At 43.7% G+C, this 23150-nt stretch overlaps 2 protein-coding genes and 1 long non-coding RNA gene across 3 annotated transcripts; 1 reads left to right on the top strand and 2 right to left on the bottom strand.

The window, feature by feature from the left end:
• The first annotated feature begins 501 nt into the window (after positions 1–501).
• On the top strand, positions 502–1752 carry LOC118319777 (gastrotropin). Its single transcript, XM_035650402.2, has 4 exons — positions 502–661; positions 765–925; positions 1009–1098; positions 1205–1752. The coding sequence occupies exons 1-4, from the start codon at positions 595–597 to the stop codon at positions 1262–1264; spliced, it is 378 nt and encodes a 125-aa protein (XP_035506295.1). The 5' UTR covers positions 502–594; the 3' UTR covers positions 1265–1752.
• LOC118319778 lies at positions 1576–2581 on the bottom strand. Its single transcript, XR_004796097.1, has 4 exons — positions 2186–2581; positions 1955–2100; positions 1806–1880; positions 1576–1716 (listed from the first exon to the last, which is right to left on the bottom strand). It is a non-coding gene; the product is annotated as an uncharacterized LOC118319778 (long non-coding RNA).
• A 2284-nt stretch (positions 2582–4865) lies between these two features.
• On the bottom strand, positions 4866–22766 carry ccnjl (cyclin J-like). The gene is made up of 6 exons (XM_035650401.2): positions 22410–22766; positions 21735–21843; positions 18278–18488; positions 9018–9317; positions 8742–8901; positions 4866–8302 (listed from the first exon to the last, which is right to left on the bottom strand). Exons 2-6 carry the CDS (start codon positions 21810–21812, stop codon positions 7777–7779), a joined length of 1275 nt encoding a protein of 424 aa, XP_035506294.1. The 5' UTR covers positions 21813–21843; positions 22410–22766; the 3' UTR covers positions 4866–7776.
• Positions 22767–23150: the final 384 nt, after the last annotated feature.

Genomic DNA, 23150 nt, shown 5'->3' with positions numbered 1-23150 from the left:
ACAGATTTTCCATCCATCTGGTGGAATCCAGTTTTTTTTTCCAGCAACATAACTGCAACAAGAACTACTCATCATTTATCTGAGTGTGGTTATGCTGTACTGGCTTAGGTTTATATGTTATTTGTTCTTGGCTTGTAGTCAGTTCAGGCAGTTCTCAAGAACAAACGTGAAATGCCTCAACTCCAGCCGCTCACTGGTGTACCTTGATTTTAAATTCATAACCCTCAGTGCTGAACCTCAAATACAGAGTGAGAAAAAAGATTACAAAACAAAACCATGTAACAAAATGCAAGCTCAAACTTGCAAACAAAATCTCTGCACACGACTGAAGTGCTGGAAAAACCTGGTGCTGGCCGAGGCAGGGGAACACCTGGGATCTCTGTCACATCAGATCACTGTGGCTGAAAACAATGTGGCAAATAGTCTTGGAAAAACATGGTTGACATATCTCACACATGTGGGGGTGAGGTACAGAATGTGAGAGATGGAAGGAAGAGGCAGGTTTGGCAGTGATTCACCTGAAAGAGAGAATCTGTAGCAGGCCACTCCTCCCTTTTTATTCAACTCCTTCTGAACCTCCTCTCTTTCACCACCATGGCTTTCACTGGGAAGTACGAGCTGGAGAGTCAAGAAAACTATGAGGAGTTTTTGGACACATTGGGTATTAGGATTTTTCTTGTTGATGTATATGGATAAATGATGCTGTCATTCATTTAAAAGTTTGCTTCATTTCTTTATTTGGCACGTCCCCTACTCTGACGCAGGGCTCCTCAACGCCAAGACAGACCACAAAGTGGTAACGGAGGTGGTGCAGGATGGGCACCACTTCACCTGGACACAAAGCATCCCCAAGTGGACCTGGTCCAATACTTTCACCATTGGCCAGGAATGTGAGCTGGTGACAATGAAGAGCTCCAAATTCAAGGTGAGCTCCTAACAGACCAGCTGTAATGTAACCACGCTCGCCACACGTTTCCCACTGTGACCTTTTGTCCTTGTGATATTTAGGCCACTGTCACTATGGACGGCGGGAAGGTGGTAATACCATTTCCACAGTATCACTTTACAGCAGAGATCAATGGAGATAAACTAGTAATGGTAAGACAATACTTACTTAATATAACCTCATTGTAATCTGAATGTAGGTCAGTTTGTTATTTTCATCTTTAACTTTGTCTTTTTTCCCCCACACCACATTCTGTAGACTTGCATAACTCCAGGAGAGAAGGGTGTGACTTTCAAAAGGGTTAGCAAGCGGATCTAATGGTGCAAGACTCGACATGCTTCAATGTAAAAGAGACGACGGATTAAACACACCACGAAACTTCTTCTCCCAGTTACTGAAGCAAAGAAAATAACTTCACCACCTGTTGTGAGGAGCACGTTGTATTTTCTGTACTATATACTGTGTTTGTACATGGATGAACCGTTTTCAAATAAAAATGACATGAAAGACGGTAGTTTTGCAGAGCAGTGATGGAATTTAATTTAATTTGATTCAAGCTTGGACTCATGTGCTTTGACTAAATCTACAGTTAATGTAGGTGCATTCGACGAGATACCTGTGAACAGCTGGGCTAAAGGAAGAAAAGTCAAGTGAATGTTTATGATATTGTGATGATGAAAAAAAAGAAGGAATGTTTGAAATTGAACGATACATTGTTGGATCTTCATTTTGTTCGTCTTCTTGCTGGTAACTGCACTCACCTTGTGGACCTAAACACAGAAAAGATTAAAGTTTTTTAAAAACGGCATTCTCCATCACTGACACACAGATTCACTACACTAGTGTAGTATTTACTCACCACCTCAGCAGTGTAAATGTATTTGGGGAAGTGAATCTTCAATTCTGATCAAATCTTCAAAGCAAGTATGATCACCTGCAATCAGAAAAAGTCAAGTGTTAAAATATTTGAAATATCTACTGACACAATGCATGAAAGTATGAAATTACCTCAAATGTCTCGCCACCCAGAGTTTCCAGTTCTGATTCCATCCCATGTAGAATTTGTTGTTCAAGGTTTTATCAACCTGAAATCGTCGTTCCGATAGATATCTGTTATAATGTCCTAATTGTTGGGGGTTTGGTGACTATAATTCCTGCAGGGAAAATGAGACACTTTTAGCACTGATCATCACATATATATCCAAAATATCTTACAAATATATTTTGGTCAGTGAGTACCTTCAGTAGTTCTTCGTAGTTGTCGCGGCTCTCAGCACATTTGCCTGTAAAAGCCATGATGAAGGAAACACGCTGCTGTCAACTGCCGACACTAACAGGAACTCCTTTATTATGCTGTTGCTGTTTTCTGTTCCCTTCATGCAAATCTTTGGTCAGGGCCATTTCCCTCTTCAACCAAATGAACTTAAGTGTATCATCTGTGGTGCAGCTTGGTGAGAAAATTTGTCACCAAATTGTTTTTCATATCCATCTACACTTTCATGTCTCTCCACTAAAACATCACACACCTTTCAGTCAACGAGAAGATGGGACTGAGGTTGACACTGCAGAATGAATGCTTCAGTGAAGTCTAAATAACAGTCGCATACAACTAAACACACACCTGTTCTTTTTTTGTGGCTTTGTCTTGTTCTTTAAAATGCATCTAACTTATTTAAACCAAATATATCCTGATGATTTTTTCAGCATTATGAAGCCAAAATGAATTGCTGCAGGCACAAGGAGCAGAACAGGGCCAGGCCTCAGCTCGGCCAGGGCAGCAAAATATATTTCAATAGATATTTGATGATGGTGAAATGTGCATTGGGAGTTTTTTTCTGGTATCACGAATAGTCCCACAGCCCCGTAAGAAAAACTGCCTCTGTGAGTAATGTTGCCTGAATAAAATCTCCCATTTAATCTAGCAATTTAAAAAGGTTTTTTGGTAAGAAAAGAACACCTTGATAATCATTTTCATGCTTTGCTCCTTTTTAAAACAATTTTACTTAGTTTCAGGAGAAGGAGAAGTGTCACATCAGTTCAATTCACAAACGTCCACACTGCTGCTGTGCTTTTTTTTCCCCCCCGTTGAAAAACTGCACTTCTCCCATTTCACCACTAAGGGGCATCATCGTTCCTCCAAACAGCACTTCGACACGTCTGTTAAACAGCGTGCAGCGTCCTACTACAATCTTCAACTTATGCTGGTGTTATGTTAAAAAAGTCTACCTCGCGTCTGTCTCTCTCAGTGTAACACGAGGTCTTGTTGACATTCATCCACTCATCCTGGATATTTCAAGAGGAGAAAGTGAAGAAGAACAATCTGCAGCTTTTCATGCAGCTGCTGTGCAGAAGGTATCTTGTCACAAGGTTTCTGTCATGGAGTTTCAATGTTCTTCACATTCAAATCCTTCACAGCGACACAAAATACATATTTTAAAATACTTTAAATATATATTTTTTTATTTTCTTTCCCGACATGATCGTCAGAGTTGACAGTGATTAATTATTGAAAAAGAGTCAAATGAACTGTAGCAACCACAAATTTTAAGCACCACAGAAATATGTAATCTGTATAGCAAGTGTATGTAAATGATGTGAAAACAAGGCAGAATAAACCGGTTATGGGGCCACGGGGCAATAATAGTATTTTTTCAGGGCTGGGATTTTGCCATGTGTTCGTTTGGATGAATTTAATCAATTTACCATGTAATCACTAAACTAAAAAAATGGTCTTGAGACTAGATAATCAGATGGAATCAAGAGAAAATGCAAAAAAGTAACCGCCTTAAGACCCTAACAGTATCAGTCATATTGTGTTTTAACGGAACAAATTGATATCTTCCTACATATTTTTTTTTATTGAAAACAGAAACTAAAGCTACTCGATGTAATTACTAAGTATGAGAGCTCGAGTCTCTCTGTGGTCATTTACGCTCAGCAGCCCTGATCCCCTCACTAATGTTGTAAGTTAAAGCACGTGTAGTGAGACCCCCACCACAAACACAAATTGAGCAGCCCACCCTGCAACCCCCACTCGACACTTTTCCAAATTCTTCCCCGAGGACACGTTTGAAGGAAGCCAACAGCCCGTCTCTTCAGCTCCACACACAAAAGCTTACAGGAGGCTGTGAGAACGATCCATTATTAAACTGACGGCCCTGAACACACCACTGCGCCCCCCTCCCACACCTCCTTTACAAATAGGTCACTGAATATTGGAGATGTTGAAGAATTCCCCTTTAATATTAACATCAATGCACGCATATGACCAAATGTAATAAAATATATTATTATTATTATAATTAATATATGCCAAGGAAAATTGTGTTTTTAGACATTTCTTATTTAGCTTGATGTCAATGAATCATCTGTGAGCTGACATAGTTGGGCAGTTGCATGTGATTATACTAAAGACACTACAACTCAATGTATAACAAATATCCTACTGCATCGGAGAGAATGGAGCTGAGGCTCTGCACTTTCTAAGAGTCCACTGTGCTGTGTCTAACACAAGGAGGGTGGTCTGTTTGCAAGAATGTGTGCGCGAGCCCCATCACTGAATAGATTTCTATATATCAAAATGCCATGAGACATAGAAAGCTCTGCGCAGGCGGAGTTGAGAAGCAAAAGAGAGACTGCGTGTTTCTCACATGTTGAATAATAACTTTTGTCTGCAGGCAGAGAAATGCCACCTCTGGTTTGGATATTCCAGCCGTGGTTACGACAGTGGGAACGAAAGATGAAATAGTAGTTTTCATAGCATGCGGTCACAGATGGAGGATTGTTTGTACAAGTCTGCTGGGTTTATCTCTGGGGCTGTTGCATTGTCTTGGCTCTGAATCAACTGGAGCCATTGTTTCCCGAAGAGCTGCAGGCACCTCAGTAACGCGTCCTCAGAAGAAACACACTCCTCACAAACTCAGTTCACTTGTGATTTATTTTTTCCATGGCACATTATGATCAGAATTTCTTCCATCATTCAGTGTCACATTAAACGAGACTACAGATTGGTACAAAATAATTAAAAAAAAATATTGATTGGGAGTTTGTGGTGTCATTTCATCACTAACACATAAGAGAAGTGTTTTGCTTTTAATTTTTTTTGGTGTGAGTGACAACAGCACTTTTCACGGGACGGAAAAATGCACAGTAGAACTAAAGCTAAAGAGACAAAAGCATTCAGTAATATCTATCACTCAAAGGAAGTGGCTGCAATATGCAACATATTCATTGTGTTCAGAGCCCACTGCCCTCTAGAGGAAACCAAGCTACAGCGAGTCAAATCACACAATCATCAAAAAATAAGTTAGAAAAAGATGAACCAGTGGTGTACACGAGACAGTGACGGCTGTGGTCGGTTTAAACGGAGAAAATAACAACTTATTGCACCTTTGACACCTCAGTGAGAAGTTGCTCATGAATAATGAGGAAAAGAGCAAGTTGAACTCTTAAGAAGAAGAAAAAATAGTTCTCATCAACAGCATTTGTCTAGAGGATCATAAAAAGCTTGAAACTAAAATACAATGAACACAAAGGGAATGTAAAAAATATAAAAAAACTGTACATAATAGTTAGCAGAACAAAAGGTAGAGTAACTTAATTCATATCATTGAAAAATAAATGAGCATGTTCTCTTCAGTGGTGGGAAAACAAACATACCTAGCTGTTAGAGATCCGGTGATTCAGGATTATAGAAGTCGGGGTGTTGCAGTATTCACGGGGCTGCGTGTAGTGTTAACTGAGAGATGAAGTCACAGCTCAGGCAGAACAGCTGCTGTGCTGAGGACAATGCAAACACAATAACACGTCCTGTGTCTACAGTCAAACAGTTTGATGAGATAACGTCACATAATTTAAACTGCAGGTTGTTTCGATGTTTGTGAAAGAAATTGCAACCATTAAATCCAAGTTATTAATTGTTTCTTCAAGAACAACATCAACATTTCCCAAATGGTTGAGCAGGCATGTTAATGGATTTAATTATAGTTTCTATCGAAATGTAAAAATGTAAATTTGTCAAAAACGTTAGTATATGAAATTTGACAGTTTAATCAAGACAATGATCGTCAATGAAAACAACCTTTAGTCGCTGCCCTACTTCTGTCACAACTCAATCAGCGACAGGCCACAAGCTTCGGCCCACGGTCATTTAAGGTGTTGCCACGGCAACCACTGAGCGGAACGGGCACAGGGAATCTGGATGTGTTTATACTTAAACAGGAAGTGGAAGAGTGGGGATTGCAGCTTTAGAAAATCTTGGAAGCAATTACAGACGACTGGGTACAGATGTTTGTGTGTGTGAAACCAGTGACCACGAGGTTGTTCCACTGCGACACAAACACGCTGTTCTGTCCCTCCAGTTGTGGAGCTGTAAGCAGAGTGTGGTCTAGTGATGAGGAAGGGGAACATCTCAGACCCCACAGACACTGCAGTAGCATCAGCTTTAAAGCATAATCGTAAGGAATAATGAGGAGGCTGCTAAATTCAGCCTTCAAACCTGAGCCTGAATAGACAGTTTCTATGAAAGGTTACAAAGAAAAATATTATTAACCAATGGGGTGTTTCTAAGTTGGTATAAAAAAAAGCTAAACTAAATTTTTTTTAAACTTAAAAATCAAGAACAAGAGTCGTCATAAATAAAAGCTATGGCATGTTTCAATGGCATCATATTCAAGTAATCTTGTTCAAGTCCCTGATACTTAGTGGTTCATGTAAACATTGGAGTCATTAACACAGACACAGAACCAACAGGTCATAAGAAGGCAGCAGCAATTCATATGTACAATACACAACCAACGTCCAAGGTCTCTCCGCCGGGCTGGTCGGAACACGTCCGTTTGTGTTCAGTTCTTTGAGCGCTGGAGAGATTAAAACTTTAGTATGACAAAGCGTGCAGCTTCAGGGGAGCCACGTTTTCACCCAGGTTGTGTGATGGCTCTGCAACAGGGCTCGACTTTGGAGGTGGGAGAGAAGAGATGTCAGCGAAAAAAAATTAAAAAAATAAAAATCAGAAACACTGCTGGCGTATTTCGAGCTGCGGACTTCACCTGATGCACACAATGAATTATTCGTCCCCTCTTGAAGTCTAATGTGGTGAGAAACACCCAGAGGGGCCCTTCAGCTGTAACAGAGCCTACAGGTGTTAGATCAATGTTCGCTGACATTAAGGACTCGACCAAAGATGTCTCTGACATGCATAGTGTTTTTGTTTCTTGCCGAGTCAGCAACAAGCATGTTTCTTCTTCCAATCTTCTCTCAAATTGTGGATCAAGAAACGGCATCAGTCAATTTTTCTCTCTAAATGTGTTACATTTTTGGGATTACAAATAAAAAATTTAAAAATTAAAAAAAAACATGTCAAGCAGCAAGACACCCTTGTCACAGATACTTTGTGTTCTGTGCACGTCTCAAATTGGCTCAGCTATCACACAACTGAGAAGAGGCACTGAATGAGGTGGGTGTTCGATCACACTGCTGCTTTCATCTCATTCACAGTGATGACAGTCTACAATAACACAGATTTATAAAAAAAATAACAGTTCAGAATATGGCAGTAAAATTTTTGCAATGCCTCAGTATTTCGTGAGTCGGTGGAGCATTTGTCACGTCAGTGTGATGACTTCCACCGGGTCTGTCTTGCCTTTGGACCTCTGCTTGCGTTTTAGGCGTGTCTTTGAGAGGGACGGGGGAGCTGGACAAGCTGGAGGTGTAGCGGTGCCGACGGAGAGAGAGAGGAGGTCTGCAAATGGATAATTCAGGGTAGGGAACTGCGACACACGCATGGTAGTGCAGTCCCGCGGGGGTTTGTGATCCCTCTCCGTCTCCTGGCGTCACCTGTCAAAGCAGCCGGCTGTGAAGGTGTGATGAGCCCCCAGGTAGCCCCCGCTGTAGGCCATACTCAGACAGTGTCGCGGCTCTCCTGCCAGGGCCATCTGTACAGAGATAGGGCCCTGGAGCGGCAGTGCACGAGTACCCGGCTGAAGAGTAGAGGCCAGGCTCGGGTAAGAGGGGAACCCACTCACTGGAGTCATGGAGGGAGCCCCGGTTAGCAAACCCATCCTGTGGCTCTGAAGGAAGTCCTGAGACATGTTCACCACAGGCCCCAGAGCCTGGGACTCAGCTAGCGCTTGTAGCTGGGACAGGGAGGGGGAATGCTGGGAGAGGTGTGGGAAGCCATCGGGCTGAAAGAGTAGCTGCGGTGTGGAGGAGGTGGAGGAGGTGGATGACGAGGAGGAGGCCGGTCTCTGGATGGCCGGAGAGAGGTGAGAGGTCTGGGGCTGAGACTGCAGGGAGGAGGGACGGTGAGGAGGAGTGGATTTGGTTTTGTTGGCCTCTTTCACATCGTTGTCATGAGCACTGTGGAAGGGAAAGACAACTGTTTAAGACATTATCACATTCAAAAAGATGAGATTTGGAATCATAATTAAGCCCATCCTTGTATTGTGGGGAGAAAACAAAGTGTGTTAAAAATACTTCAGGGACATTTCTATACAGAAAAGCGGCTGCTGAAATAAATCCATCAACAGGAGCAGAGATCAGTCGGAACAGACCCTTTTCAACTCCCACACAATTAGTCTGAACATGTGCAAACAATTACACACGCACGCACGCACGCACACGCTGAACAAAAAACTTGTACAACTTTGTTAAATGACAGTTGTTTGATTGCACAGCACATAAGTGAAACATACAGAGAGATTGAGGCATTGAGGCTTTTCTGCAGCTCTGGCTTTCCGTTAGAATTTTTTTTCCCCTCTACTTGTATGTGTGTGTGTGTGTCTTGTGTGTCTCTTACAGCAGCATAAGTTCGATGCACTGGGTGAGGTGGTCCCATGTGTAGCCTGTCAGCAGATGCAGAGCGGTCGTCCAGCTTGGGGAAATCTGAAGGCAGATGCGAGATGCCGCCACACACGCAGCAGCAACCTGAGATGGTCGGAAACTCAGGAAGGCGTGATCTAGAACAACCCAGAGACAAGCGTTCCTTAAATCCTGTCATCAAATTAATAGCATATGCTGATCTATTCTTTTGGAAACAAAGCCAAGTCTAGTTCACCCCTCCACTCATACCCACCTTGCAGTGACACTTCCAGAAAGTAGTGAGTGTATTTGTCCATGAAGGCCTTGGTCTTGGAGAGGGACGACAGGGGCCAGCCGTTGTACAGGTCGCCCTCTTGCACCGAGGCGTGGAGGTAGTAGTCAATAAAGTGGGCGGGCGTGGGCATGCACAGGTTCCAGCCAAAAGTCTCCAGCAGCAGAAGCTCCATCTTGATCAGATCCTTCTTGTTGAGCACCAGGTTCAGGCTGCACATGAAACCCAGAGAGTTCAGCTGCTCCAGTTTGGGAACCCGGTCCTCTTTCTCCTCAAACTTACCTGGAAACAAACACACAGCAGATTGTGTTTAGTGCACAATTCAGTTAATGAGATGACCAGTACTACACACATGGTTTGTTTCATATATATTTTACAGTTTACATTTACATCCACTAATGATTCTCTGAACTGTACTTGGCTTGCAAGATAAGCATCATCAGTAAGAAGCCCTCAAGCTTCTTTTAACATTATTTTTATCATGCTCTTTTATTCTGCTCCTGTGAAAACACATACAAAATGTATTGGCAGAAAAACGATTGTTAATTGTTTAGGAAATTAGTACATTTTTCACAATTTCTTGACATTTAAAGCCTGGAAGATTAAATGCCATTTCAAAAAAAAAAGAGCCAAAGTTAAAAAGAGAGATGTAGAATTCCAACATTTCTGCAGCAAATCCATTCTTCTTGATAAAATGAATCCGTGCAAAAGACTGATTATTAATTGCTTAATTTCTTCCTTTGCATTAAATATAATCATCTGCAGCCACATGCAGCAGGTTTATGGCCGGCTCTTAAGAGCAAGCTTCCACAGAACCTAACAAGTGCCTGCTAAGCATTAGCAATTAAGTTGACGATTACTGAACATCTGGCCATAAAGCTAAGCCATTACACTAACAAGCCTCAGGAAGCCTCACTACGGGTTTACACTTACTGTGGATTACACAAACTCTTCTCTATGAAATCACTAGTAATCTGGATCCCTGATATTTCTGTCCCACCCACTAACTCCAGGTCCTCACAGACATTACAGCAGTGCCATTATGGTGAGCCCCCTCCCTCCCCATCGCCATCCCAGGACATACTTTCCATAGCAACAGCCCTGAGGCCTCGGGGGTCCGTGTGGCCAATGAAGAGGGGTGATTCTGCTTTTAATCCACAGGTCCGACAGGCCTCAGCTCAAACTTTAAGAATGAGGGCAAGGACGCCAGTGTCAGGTTACACTGATAGAGGCATTGCTCTGCAGCATGTGCCTTAACTACACACAGCTTCGAGTAGGAAGCAGTGGGGGCTCGGTGCAGACGTACAAAGGAACTGATTCACTCCCAGAACTATAGCCCCACAGATACAGATTTTTCTCAGGCTAACTTTAATATTGGGGAATTCAATGTTAATAGACAATCAGTGTGATAAGGTAAATGACCTTATGTTTCCCTACATAGCATCAATCTGCACTATAATAAGGCATTACCTGTTTTATAATGAGTGTTTCTATAATGTTTCTCAAGTTTTCTAATGTTTTCTTTTGCTTCTTATCCTTACTTTCTATGTTTATTTTATTTCTGTAGAGCAGACTGAATGACCTCTGTGTATGATAATGTGCTATACAGATAAATCTGCCTTGCCTGTGTGAACATTTGACTAATGGTTGATTCAAACATCGGGCATAGTAGTTAGAAGTAGAGATGATTTAATGTTCATTAATATATTTATCAGGACCCATAACTCCTTCTGTGGACACCCATGAGTGGAGACTGGTGTATAAACAGATACGTATAAACCATACACTAAAGCACAGTTGTACTGATATAACAACTGTTTTCAAAGTGTTAATATGTGACAAATAAAAAATATGTCAAGGCATTTAGAAAGTATAAATGTACATTCTTTAAATTAATATTGGGGACTTAAAGTAAAGTGTTAATTTAAATGAAAGTCCCTGGTTATTTATGTATATGTACAAAATTTGACATTTTACAATTGCAAAATATATTTATCAATGCTCCTGCAACAGGTTTTAAATGAACTGAAACATATTTTTGGCATCTTTGTACGGCTACTTCTTGTTATTTTTCAGACAAAATATAAGCAGATACTGATTCTTCTGCAAAAAAGCTCATATGATCCCTTGCCAAGCAATTTATCTAGCTGTTGCTTATTCTTGATTGAAAACCCAATTTCACCAGTGGATCTATAAAGTATTTCTGATTCTGATTATGGAAAGTGTGGTAAGCACAAGTCTGGGCTCATACTGGACTGTAATGGCCAGTCAAAGATACAAAAAAATCTGAGAACAAACTGAACAATGACAGGGGAAATATCCCTGATTCAAACAAACCAACACACAAACGTGCAAGTCAACACGTGCAAACAGCTACCAGCTGACAAAGTGCCACTCAGTGGTTGTTGAAGAATGACTTGGTATTATATCCTCAGGCGAGGATTAAAAAGTTATGTACTGCCTTTGTCAAAATATAAATCCAGCTGGGAATAACAACAACAACCCTCTGTTCTGGGAATTCTTGGCCTCTAATCCAAAACCATGGCAACTAAACATTAGAAATAGGAGCTGTATGGACTTTTCCAAGCCGCAGGTAGAAGCGGATCCTCCTTCCAGTAACGATCGTCTGACGTACCACAGCTATTGTGCTCGTCTTTGATGGACCTCTTTCACCTTTTAATGCCCAAGTCTCATTGAGAGGGGCGTCTTCCTACCGAGTGTGAGTTTTACCACTGATGTTGCGACCTGCCATTAAGCTGAGCAGGAGAGAGGAAGAAAGAGGTAATGGCTGAGCGAGTGTGAGGGGAGTGGGGGATCTGCAGCCCAACAGACCAGAGGGGTAATTAGCAGAGAGGCAGTAATGGCGTCTCTCCAGCAGAACAGGAAGCGCAGTGAAACAGGGCTGTTTACACCAACAAGGGCTTGTTCCAGGGCCCAGTCCACACTTGCCCATTTCTCTCACCCTCATATCCTCTGGGTCAGGCCTCCGTCTGGTCCTAGACTGCCGTGTCCACACAGACGCTGCCATAAAAAGCCATCAATGCCCCCAATCTCCACACAATCTCAACTTTTTGATCTTTAGAGAGACAGTGGAAGTCAATCTGCTCATTGTGCTCTGTGATTACTCCTTTGGTGTGTGTGCTGTGGATGACCAGGCGCATGAGAGACATGGGATGCCTAACAGCTTTGAAAATGAAAAACAAAACAACTTCAGAGGAAAACCTACAGACACACAGTTTGAGCCAGAGCCACAAAGCGGTTTGACTTACTAGAACAGACTCCTGTGCACATCACAGCCTGTACGCCAAAACAGTGCTCTCATTCATTTCAATGAGTTGCCACAGCAGGAGAGCAGCCACAGAGGACTCCAGAAATAAAAAACACAGGGCCCAAAAAAAAAATAACATGCTTCAACTTTTCTACCATTTCTGTGTCAGAGCAGGGGAACATTTATATTCTTAGATCCAGGAGCTGATTATGACTCTGCGTTATTCATTGTCATAATAGTGCATTGATCTGATAATTATTTTCTTATTGAATCAGATAATTGTTTTTCTTTAAAATGTAGAAAATTGGCATATACCATAATGAAATATTCAGAATGCTTGTTTTGTCCAATCAAACGTCCAAATCCCACATTTTATGTAATTGACTATAATAGAATACTGAAAATATTTAGTTTTGAGGAACTGAAAAATACATTTTTGCTTAAAAAAAGGACATTTTTAATTTATTACCAACATTGCTGCAGATTATTTTTTCTTAATGCAATAATTGTTTCTTTTCTAATGCTAATTACTGTTTAAGTACTGATATCAAACAACAATATCCGATAATTAATGGATTAGAGTTTCTCCAAAAATCTTTTTTTAACAACATATTCAACTCTCTTGCAGCATCAGTGTGTGACAATCCAACACAAATTGCTGTGCAAGATCTTTTTTCTAAAAGCAGGCTAATTTCTCCTAAGTTATTATCCAAAACAAAAGATAAGTCATCAGTGATGATATACTGTACAGCGCATGAGACTAAGAAGCTGCCCGAAAATTGGTCGGGTTGAAATGCCAATTTTTAATACTCGGTTTTCAGTTTTCCATGCCACAGATACAGTATATTTGAGTTGTACTAAGGTTCAATATCCTACACTATCCTGACAATCAAAGACATTTAAGTACACATTACAAACTGAAGGCATTTTTACACTTTACCATGACATTGAAGTGGACTTCCTTATTTGTATTGAATCTTCTAACTAATAGCCTGCAGCAACACGCACACACATCCCATCCCCTCGTACTGCCCTGCTGTTGTGAACAGAGAGAGACGGTGCATTCCTCTCCTGTGAGTTCAGCCTACCTGGAATGCAGGCGACTCTAATGATCCTATCTGAAGTTGGTGAGCAGGAAAGAGAGACAGTGAAAAGATTTTTTTTTAAACGCCTCTTGGTAACTTAAATCATCCACAACCACCTCTCAATTTACTGTAACTACATGACTCTTTCTCGCAGAACCCACCGGTGATGGTGATGGTGAGAAAAAAGATCAGTGAGAGGTTACAGGTCAGGGGTTAGGGAGAGGTAAGACTGGGATGCAGGGCCCCTCTCCCAGGTGTGCTGTGCTTGGGGAAGAGGTGAGGAGGGGGTTAGAGCGATAGGGGCCGTAAGGAAACCTGAGAGCTGAGCTCTCACACAGAGAGAAAGGACTTTGTTTCTGTTGCTCCCCATTTTACCAACACTATGTAGCTGTAGTCCATTTTTCTGTTCTGTATTTCCAGAATGATTTTTTATATTAATACCATTATTTAATGCCGATAAAAAAGGATGCCAAACTAGGTTTTAGGGTGAAAAAATGTGTGGTAATTTGCATCTTCTACTATTTTTTCCCATTTTTTAAATCTCTGACTTCCCGTTTAACTCCTTTAACTTACTTGTTCATTTTTCATTGGGAGTGTGAAATTGGTCACAGCTCCATCACAGGAGCTCTGTGTTGCCACCCCTGGGCCTGGGCGGCTCAGCCATTGTAGGCCCGAGATGACCATTGACCCCTGATGCTAATGCCTGAGTAACAAGGGAGAACCGTAGAAACCTTGTCCTGTGTGTGTGTGTGTGTGTGTGTGTGTGTGTGTGTGTGTGTGTGTGTGTGTGTGTGTGTGTGGTGGTGGTGGTGGTGGTGGTGGTGGTGGTGGGGTTGGGTTACAAGGAGTATGTGGGCAAACAGAGTCTTATGCATTACACGACAAAACAAAAAATATTACTACCTTTTCACACGTGTACTACATCTGGTGCATCACAATTATAAAACAGCTCTTCAACAAAAAGACAATCTAGTGCTTTGGCAGCATCCGGTAATCATTAATGATACTGAAATGACCGCATCCATTTATACACCTCTACATAATTTCATTCATTTCGAGGGTTCCACATGGGGGCAGTTCCATCAGACTTACTGTCAAACCTCCAAGCAGCGCCTAAAAGTGGAAGTGGGTTCCCTGTTAATCTACAATTCAGGGCACCCCTGCAGAGTGGTTCAGTTCTAATATGTCCCCTTTTGCAGGCCACCTCTTCTCCCTCCCTTTCTATCCTGTTTAACATCAGCGGCCCCGACGGGCCTTTGAAGTAGTGCTCCACTCATTTCCCAACCCCCCAGGGATGTGGGGCTGCTTTTACTGGCCGCCCTGTCCCAGGACTGGCTCGCTCTGCCTGTCCCTGACAAGGTGAGAGAACGAAGAGGAAACCCAGCCAGCAGCTAAACGCAAAGAGACCAGAAGCCAGTGTGTTAAATGGCTGTGTGGCAGTGAAGCAATGCCCTTTCTTATAGGGAATGGATTAGACTTAAATGTGGATCTTAATAAGGGTGATGAGGAGAAGAAAAAAATCCATAGGTTTATCACAAGGTTGCCACAGCAACCATCTCCTCTTTTAGCAATGTTAGCTTACAGCAAGTCTCAACGATGAACATACAAACACGCCTGCACACACAACCTCCGGCCCTCGGTTTCTGCTCCCCTCCCCCTCTTTGGGAAGCGTCTGGCTGCCTGTCCTGCTTGCATTGACAGGCTTTTGTTTGAGGCCTGACTCGGAGAGCATATGGCAGGTGCCCCTCAGCACACAGCCCCCCCCCCCCCACCCCCGGGCTCTGAGGCCAATGTGAGTGTACTGTGTAGTGGCTGAGCTTCTTATGCTTGTCACAGGATGCTCTTTTTTTTGTTTTAGAGACCGTTGAATGTATCAGGTTCACTGAGCAAAACAGATGAAATCCAGCATGAATAACAAGTCACAGTGGAGATGTCACAAATTAGATCACAAGAGCATCTACTGTTCATTATCAAGAGCCAGAGAACAAACTTCACTAAATACATAAATACATTAGAAAGTGTTGCAATAACAAACAAACAAAAGAAATCCATAGGACTCTTGTGCTGGCTGGCAACAGAGGCACAATGTCATTTACCATAACAAATAGCTGCAATATGCAGAGGTTTGACTTCAGGGAGCAAGATCTGACAGGAAGACTGATGTGATCCCTGCAGGACTTCATGGAATGTAACACAATAGAAACTTAAGTTTGTGGACTGATTTTCAAATGGAAATATTCAGTGTATATATATAAACCGTCTTCACTGATGCCGACATTACATTTTCCTGATTTTGGTTTCCTTAATTGGGTTCTCTAGAACGCAGTGAGGTCTCTAAATAAGTGCCCGACAGTCAATAACACCCAGGCCAGTCCCTGTGGGTTTAAATAACTGACCAAAATCCTACTCTTGCAAATGAAAAGGAGCTCATCCATGAACAAACAAGCATCCACAAAAACACACACACACAATGGAGTAACAGGATTAGGCAGTGACTGCTGAGAGGCACAAAAGAGGTAGCGATTAATTAGTGCAGAAGCCAGAAATATTTGAAGAAAGACAATGTATGTGCCCGTCAAAGGCAGGCAGAGGGATCTGGGGAGGCCGTTCAATAACTAGGCCAGATTCCAAAGCACCTCAGGACCGATAAAAACCCAAGACAACTTTGAATCAAACACCCTTTCAAGCCTTCATCAATCATGGCAGAGACTCCCTCGAGTCCTGGAGGAGTCAGAGGCAGGAAAGGAAAGAGGAGCGAGCCTGACTAACTGAACGCCACAATCAAAGGATTCAATGAAAAAGAAAAAAAAGATTCACAAAGTACAGGAGAAAAAGAACCTCTGTCCAGGTTAGGTTGAAAATATTTATATCCGTCCATGAGCAAATTCTCAAAGCTATTCTTGGATTCTCAAGAGATTGCTTTTAAATAAAACCTCTTTCAAGTCTCATATTCAAATTTATCTCACCTCAGAGACGACTCTGATTGCAAAGATGGCCTGTATGTGACTATGCATACGCCGAGCGCTCCCAAGTGAGCGGACCCCGTTCCAGACTCCCACTTTGACGTTATCATTAGTCTAATTACCCATGATGCCAAGGGCTGCATTAATGCACAGAAAAAACCTCTGTTAATCACGAGACAGACAGAGACACTCGTAACGATAACAGGCAAACTACACCATGCATCAGCCGCACAATGATTCACACACCAGCTTCACACGCAAAAAGAAATATCTTTCTATTTCACAGCAGAGACACGTGGATACTGTTTATCACATAAAACATTGCTTCACACACTTCTGCCAGCTTGAGAAAAGCAGCGACTACACATACAGAATAACAACAACCAATCACAACTGGTCTGAAGAGGAGATAACATTGTAAAACACAAGGTTTTAACTTCACATAACCGCAAAGTTGGAACTGTTATTTTTAGTTTTTTTTAAGACAACTGATCCCAAGAAGAGACCAGCTGAATAGTTCCTTATTCCAACTCTCAACACTCTGACTTCCCTGTCCTTGTCTGTGGCACTCAGCCCCAAGGCCATTCACTACCAAAAATGTAAATCTTAAAATGGTCACAAATTTATAATGGCTCAGTAATTTCCCAACAGCTGGCCACTGCTGTTTTTAACAAATTAACTACTGTGACTGTGTTCACTGTAAAGACGGAGCACATTATTCAGGGCAAAGGTGAGGCACACTGCTGTGTTTTTCACAGTTAACACTGGGGGTCTATGGCACGGAGGAATACATTACATCAGGGTCTGGCTCTACTGGAAGTGTAGGTATAAATCCATTTGAAAACAAAGGGTGAGCAAATCAGAATTAACCTGGCAACTAAATGGATCTGTATGGGGGTTGTGGGCTGTCCTCTGCAAAGAAAAGTAACCACATCTTTGATAAGAGAAGAATTTGACCTTGTTCATATCAATTGCTCAGGATGGGATTAGAATAAGAAAAGCAGCGCCAGACATGTTATTACATCAGGCATCAAACACACTCTACAGACACAGTTAACCCAACCGTTTCTCCTGGAACAATGGTGTAGTCATCCAAACACAATGGCGAGTTACAGGACTTGTGCCATCTGTGTATGAACCACGGTCATGGCTCCTTTTCGAGCTCAGAATATTCACATAGCAGCTCTTGTGCATTTACAGGTAAAGTCAAAATGCTCTTCAAGATGAAAACAGAAAACCCAATCTTAGTAAAGTCACCTCAGCACTCTATCTACGGCTACATCCACATTACTATGTTTTCACTGCTGCTACGTTTATGCCTGCCATCCACACTGCTCTGGAATTTCCGAGCACCTTAAACACAAAAGTTTTCATTTAGTTTGAAACTCCGGCACTGTGTTGTAGTGTGGACGGGCAAATCGGACAAAACACAGTCACATGCATTCCCTTCCTGATTGGTTCTGATCAACCACGACTCCACAACCAGCAGTGAAGGTAAAATGTTGCAAACTGCATCCTGTCAGCAATAGTTCCACCTCGACGTCAGTCCAAGTAAATAAATCCCTGCTCTTACTTTTCATCATTGTTGTTTCCCATTTGTAGTATTTCTGTAAGTAAACAACCTGCTTCCTGTTTACCCCCTTGGCACATGCTCAGTGTACGGCATGTTAAATCTGGGATTAAAACTGTAATGGAGCTAAAAGGCTATTCTGGACAGAGATGGTTTTGGTTTTCAAACGCTGTTATAAAATGAGAACGTAGTAGTATGGATGTAACCCAAGTTTAGATTTCAGAAATGCCTTTTCCAAAGCATCAATTTGGGAGGGAAAATGAGGAGTTAGTCTGTCAAGCAAAAACTACCCACAACATGAAACAAACATGTAGATGGATTTAGGGAAGAAGCTGGAAAGCTGTTTATAGACTTACTAGCTAGGAGCAGACAAGAGAGGGCAATCACATAGAGCTGCTTGACGGCCACATCGTAGTGGTCCATGAACAAGTCCAGCAGGTAGACGGCAAGGTGGCGTGCTGTAGGACATAGCTGATAGCGATTACTGAGGATGGCCAGCAGGTCTGCGAAGTACCGGCGCATGCCAATCTGCGGAGAATGAGCCCGGTAGACTGGTAACTTCAACTCCTGGAGAGGGAGAAGAAAGAGCAATGAGAGGGGATGTAAATGACAGCGGTGGGGGGGGGGGGGGGGGGGCAGGAAGCAGTGGTGAAGAAACACACGGGGCTGTAAAGAATATGCATAATAATAGTGAGGCAAGCATCAGGAAAGCTGCTGTGGGTCTGAAATACTAATTTTGAGAATAAAACTGAATCCAACTCAGAAAAAACACATTTAATTTCATTAAATTCACCATTGCTGCATAGAACTGGAGCTAATCTGGGTCATGGCAGGGGTCTCGATGGGCTGAGGGAGGTGGTGGTGTGTGTGTGTGTGTGTGTGTGTGTGTGTGTGTGGGATTTGGGGGGGGGGGGGAGACATGGAGGTTGAGTAGGAGATAGGATTAGGTTTCACCCCTAGCACATCTCCTATTCATGTTCAATTAGCTGCATGTGTTTCAAAGTGGAAGGAAGATACTCGGGGGCATTAGCATTGAATAGGCCTCTTCCCAATCAGCAACAGAACACAGGAGAACACGCAGCTCTAGTTTCAAAATCAGCCTCAGAGTATAAAACAATGGATGTGCAAACTTACTCTGTACTTGCCTTCTCAGCATTTGGTCTGCTAATACCAGGAAACGTTTTGGTTTTTCAAATATGTTATTTGAAATTATGTTTTTTTGTGAATCGGAGTTAAAAACAAGGGCTTTTGATTTAGATTTAATACGAGATTGAGGATTGCTGGATTAATCTCCTTGAGATCAAACAGTGAGGGGTCCTTATATTAGAGGAGTAATACAGAAAACACAGAGTTAGGACTGTTGTTCCCTGCCTCTAGGCTCTAAAAGTCCCAATATTGTTTTTTAGGCTCAGCCTTTCAAATGAACCTCACGGACATAAACCGTCCGTTGAGTATGACGAAGTTGACTTTGAGGACAAACATACAAAAACTATTTATTTTAACACAACTAAAACAACAAAGATGCTCATACTGACACTTCAACTGAATCTAAATTAAACAGTAACCCCCCCCGCCCCCACAAATCCACACATAGCAGCTCCACCCTGGTGCAATAAGCAACCATTCCACCCAATCCTCCCCAAACTATCCTCTCCTCCCACTGCTTCAGATTCTGCCTCTGGTCCATCTGTCTGTCTCGGGGTACAAGGGCAGCAGCAGGAGGAGGAGGAGGAGGAGGAGGGGGCTGCCGGAGTCTGGAGGGGCTCCAGGGTGTGGGTGGGTGGTTGGAGAGGTGCCTTTGTGGGGGACCCGCACCATAATTAAGGATTCCACAGCTGCCTCCGCCTGATTTGCATGTCTGATAATTTGCCACATGCTACACACCACCACTATCTCCCACATCAGGGCATTATCACTGCAGCAAACGTCATTAAGGCTGGAGGAGACTGTGGGGGAGCAAGCGCCATGCAGGAAATCTGAACACTGACACCGATTACACCTTTCTTCACCAGTAGACCAAAACCCAATGGTATTTTAGAATTCACAACGAAGAGAGAAGCCAGTTTTCACATTGGAGAAGCAGGAACAAGTAAATGTTAAGTACATGTGAATTTGGACTGTTTACTTATATCAGGGACTGCACTGTAATTTTTGTTGTCCTGTGTAATCCATTTTATTTCAAACCGTTATATAATTTTACTAAATAATATTTATTTTCAATTGTGTCCTTTTATGCATTTTGTCTAAATCATTTTAAATTGCCTTGTTGTGTGACAAAAAATGTCCCTGTTGCTTGGTGTTTAATAGAGCCAGACCAATGTGGATTTTTTTGGGGCCAATGCCGATATCGATATTAGGGAGTACAAAATACCCGATACCGATACCTTGGCTGATATATATATATATATATATATACACCGAAATGTAATTGAGGCTTGAAATTTTAGTTTAACCATAAACTTTATCATTATTAACTATAATTATGGTTGTACATGAAACAAGTTACATGTACAACCAAATAGAATTTAAATTAACCTAAAAATAACACATAATAGACATTTCAAGGCTCATATCGGTTGGCCGATATTATCGACCGGGCTCTCAACATATCTGCCAATATCGATGCGTCCGTGAAAGGCTAATATCGGATGATATTATCAGGCCATATATATATATATCGGCCGTGCTCTCGTGTTTAACCAAAACTGCTGATATAAGGCGATCAAAACCAAACATTGGACTAACAGGATCTCGCTCTTTTCATTATAGTATGTGAGAGAAGAGTGGGAGTGCTGTTTAGTTTCCAGCTCTGCGTACAGATTCTCAGTCCGACTGACAGCTCGCTCTGAGTCACAAACTGTCCAGCATGAACACAATGAATCAAACTGTGTGTGAGCGAATGACTCAATGTGAGGCTCACAAACAGTCGATTTCACTCGGGTCCCCGTTCTGGCACATAGATACAGATAACCTCTCGCACGCTCAGGCACCGGACGTCTCAGACCTGCTCTGTATTCATCTCCCTCCGCGTGAAGCTGGCAGGAGAGCCTCAGCTAGGAGATGCCAGTCAAGTGACAGATGTCTCCATTAAAAAGGGACACGTGGGAAGAAATATGATCGTGCTTCAAGGTTAATTAAGACATTCTCAATTAATGAGCCTTAACTCCTCCATGTAATCTAATTTAGACCATGTTTAAATAGACAGCAGGGCCTGCGCGATAATTTTTACTTCCCAACTTTCAGTACGAGCTGCGTTATAAATATCAACTTCGCAGTGTCCAGGTTGTTTTGACCGCTTTGTTTATTCTTCTTGTTATTAAATCGGTCAACCGTCAGAAGAAGTGTAACGGCCACTTTGAGTAATAGATTAATTGTCAATTGGGATTTAAGAGTTATTTTCATTGTACTATATGTTCTCATATAAAAGAAAATAACAGGACATTCAATTGACTTCAATATAAGAATAAAAGGGCATTTTTTAATTGCGCTAAGGAATCTACTGAAATGATTGTTTGACATCCTCATCATTGGGCTGCCTCCTCTGTCCGTCTCGTTGGCTCCACAGTGGTGGAACACGGGGACATAAGGGACAAACCCCTGGACTGTTCAGGTGGTCGCTCCCGGGGGGTGTCGACCACCGGGCCCCTCTCGACAACCGGGCTCCCTCTCGACCCCCGGGCCCCCTCTCGACCCCCGGGCCCCCTCTCGACCACCGGGCCCCTCTCGACCACCGGGCCCCTCTCGACCACCGGGCCCCCTCTCGACCACCGGGCCCCTCCCGGGCCCCTCTCGACCACCGGGCCCCTCACTCACCTTGATGCGGAGCGACTGGTGGATGTCTGCAGCCAGCTGTCCTTTCCACCATTGCAGCTCCCTCTCCATCTTTCCCATCCAGAGGGGCGAAGCAGCGTCAAGTCGTCACCTGCGGACACGGGACAAAGTTCAACGGCAGCGAGGACAACCGGCTCGTCACACGAGGCTGTTGGCTGACGACAAAGTTTTCGATGACATATCTGCACGTTAAAATCGAAATGTTAGTTCATCGACCACAGGCGAGTGGTGGAGAGGAGGCAACCCGAGGCGGGGCGGGTCGTCGGGACAAAGTTTGCGAGCCTCCTGCTAGCGGAGGTCTGTGGCCGCGCAGGCCGAGCTCCCTGCCCGGGGGATTCACGTCGGCGAGTCGAGCCAGACGAACACACTTTTCACGTCTGTTCCTTCGTCTGTTCCTTCGTCTGTTCGCTCGCTCGCTCGTCGCAGGAGACTAATCGCTCACGACCCGCACGCGTCGCTCGTCGGCACCACGCGTCGAGGCGGCACAAGTCCACCGTGTCCGCCGAGCTCCGCGACCCGCCGACGGGCTGCGGAGAACCGGGCCGGGGCACGGTGGACAGCGGCGGACGTGTCCCCGCGCACCGGGCTCGAGCCCCGCTCCAACTCGACCGGCGCGTCGCGCGTCGCTGCCCGCGGGCTCCTACGTGTGCCACTCACCGCTCCGACGGGAATGCCCCCCAGACCCCTTTGTCTCAGTCCGACATCCTGGCGGAGCGCACTCCTCTTCGGCTCAACTTTGACAAACAAAAGACCTCCTCCTTTTGTCCTTTTCGGCCCAAAACCCCCCCCACAAAGTTCAAACGCGCGGGACGAGTTGACGCCACCGCTGCCGCCGCCGAATCGCAGGTCGGGTCGTGTCGCCCCGGACTGTGGACTCTCTCGTCGGTCCGAGCGACTCCTCTCCGGTGGCTCCGCGGTAACAAAGTCGCGTCGTCGGCTGCACCAGCTGCTGCCGCCGCGGTGCGCCGCTCGACGCGAGGTCCCTCCGCCGGCTGGGAGATGTAGTCCTTCACAGGTCAGCGCCGGAACTACACACACACACGCGCGCGCGCGCGCACGCACACGCGAGCGCCTCGAGCATCCCTCCATCTACTGACACGTGGAGCAGTGCGAGTCCATCTAATAACCCTGAACGTTACAGTGATAAAAGTGGCCACAGAAGTTGAGGCCGCACAAAAAAAAACCTGGGGGAAGAATCCGACGTCCTCAGGGAGTGGGAAATATGCTGATTTACGTCTTTCCTGCGGCGTTAATTAGTTCATGCAAAAAAAGTTAGTTGATGACAAACCCTCTATCTGCGCAAAGTGTCGGAACAAATGCATGCGATCGTTCCAACACTGCAGACAGCAGCGTCGCATGGCGACCGATCTCCATTGTAGAAAGCATCGAGCCTGAATG

This window comes from Scophthalmus maximus, chromosome 9, assembly GCF_022379125.1.
Source record: "Scophthalmus maximus strain ysfricsl-2021 chromosome 9, ASM2237912v1, whole genome shotgun sequence".
Classification (NCBI taxonomy): domain Eukaryota; kingdom Metazoa; phylum Chordata; class Actinopteri; order Pleuronectiformes; family Scophthalmidae; genus Scophthalmus; species Scophthalmus maximus.
The sequence above is the reverse complement of the archived record's forward strand: the minus strand, read 5'-3'. Positions and strand labels throughout refer to the sequence as shown.

What these genes read in the sequence shown, in the direction of transcription:
- LOC118319777 (XM_035650402.2), top strand. Translation starts at nt 595, where the DNA reads ATGGCTTTCACTGGGAAGTACGAGCTGGAGAGTCAAGAAAACTATGAG. An exon ending in GGAGTTTTTGGACACATTGG is followed by an intron (nt 662 to 764) that starts GTATTAGGATTT and finishes ACTCTGACGCAG; the next exon opens with GGCTCCTCAACGCCAAGACA. An exon ending in TGAAGAGCTCCAAATTCAAG is followed by an intron (nt 926 to 1,008) that starts GTGAGCTCCTAA and finishes TGTGATATTTAG; the next exon opens with GCCACTGTCACTATGGACGG.
- ccnjl (XM_035650401.2), bottom strand. Translation starts at nt 21,812, where the DNA reads ATGGGAAAGATGGAGAGGGAGCTGCAATGGTGGAAAGGACAGCTGGCT. An exon ending in CTCTTGTCTGCTCCTAGCTA is followed by an intron (nt 9,318 to 18,277) that starts GTAAGTCTATAA and finishes GTTTGTTTCCAG; the next exon opens with GTAAGTTTGAGGAGAAAGAG. An exon ending in TGCATCGAACTTATGCTGCT is followed by an intron (nt 8,303 to 8,741) that starts GTAAGAGACACA and finishes TCCCTTCCACAG; the next exon opens with TGCTCATGACAACGATGTGA.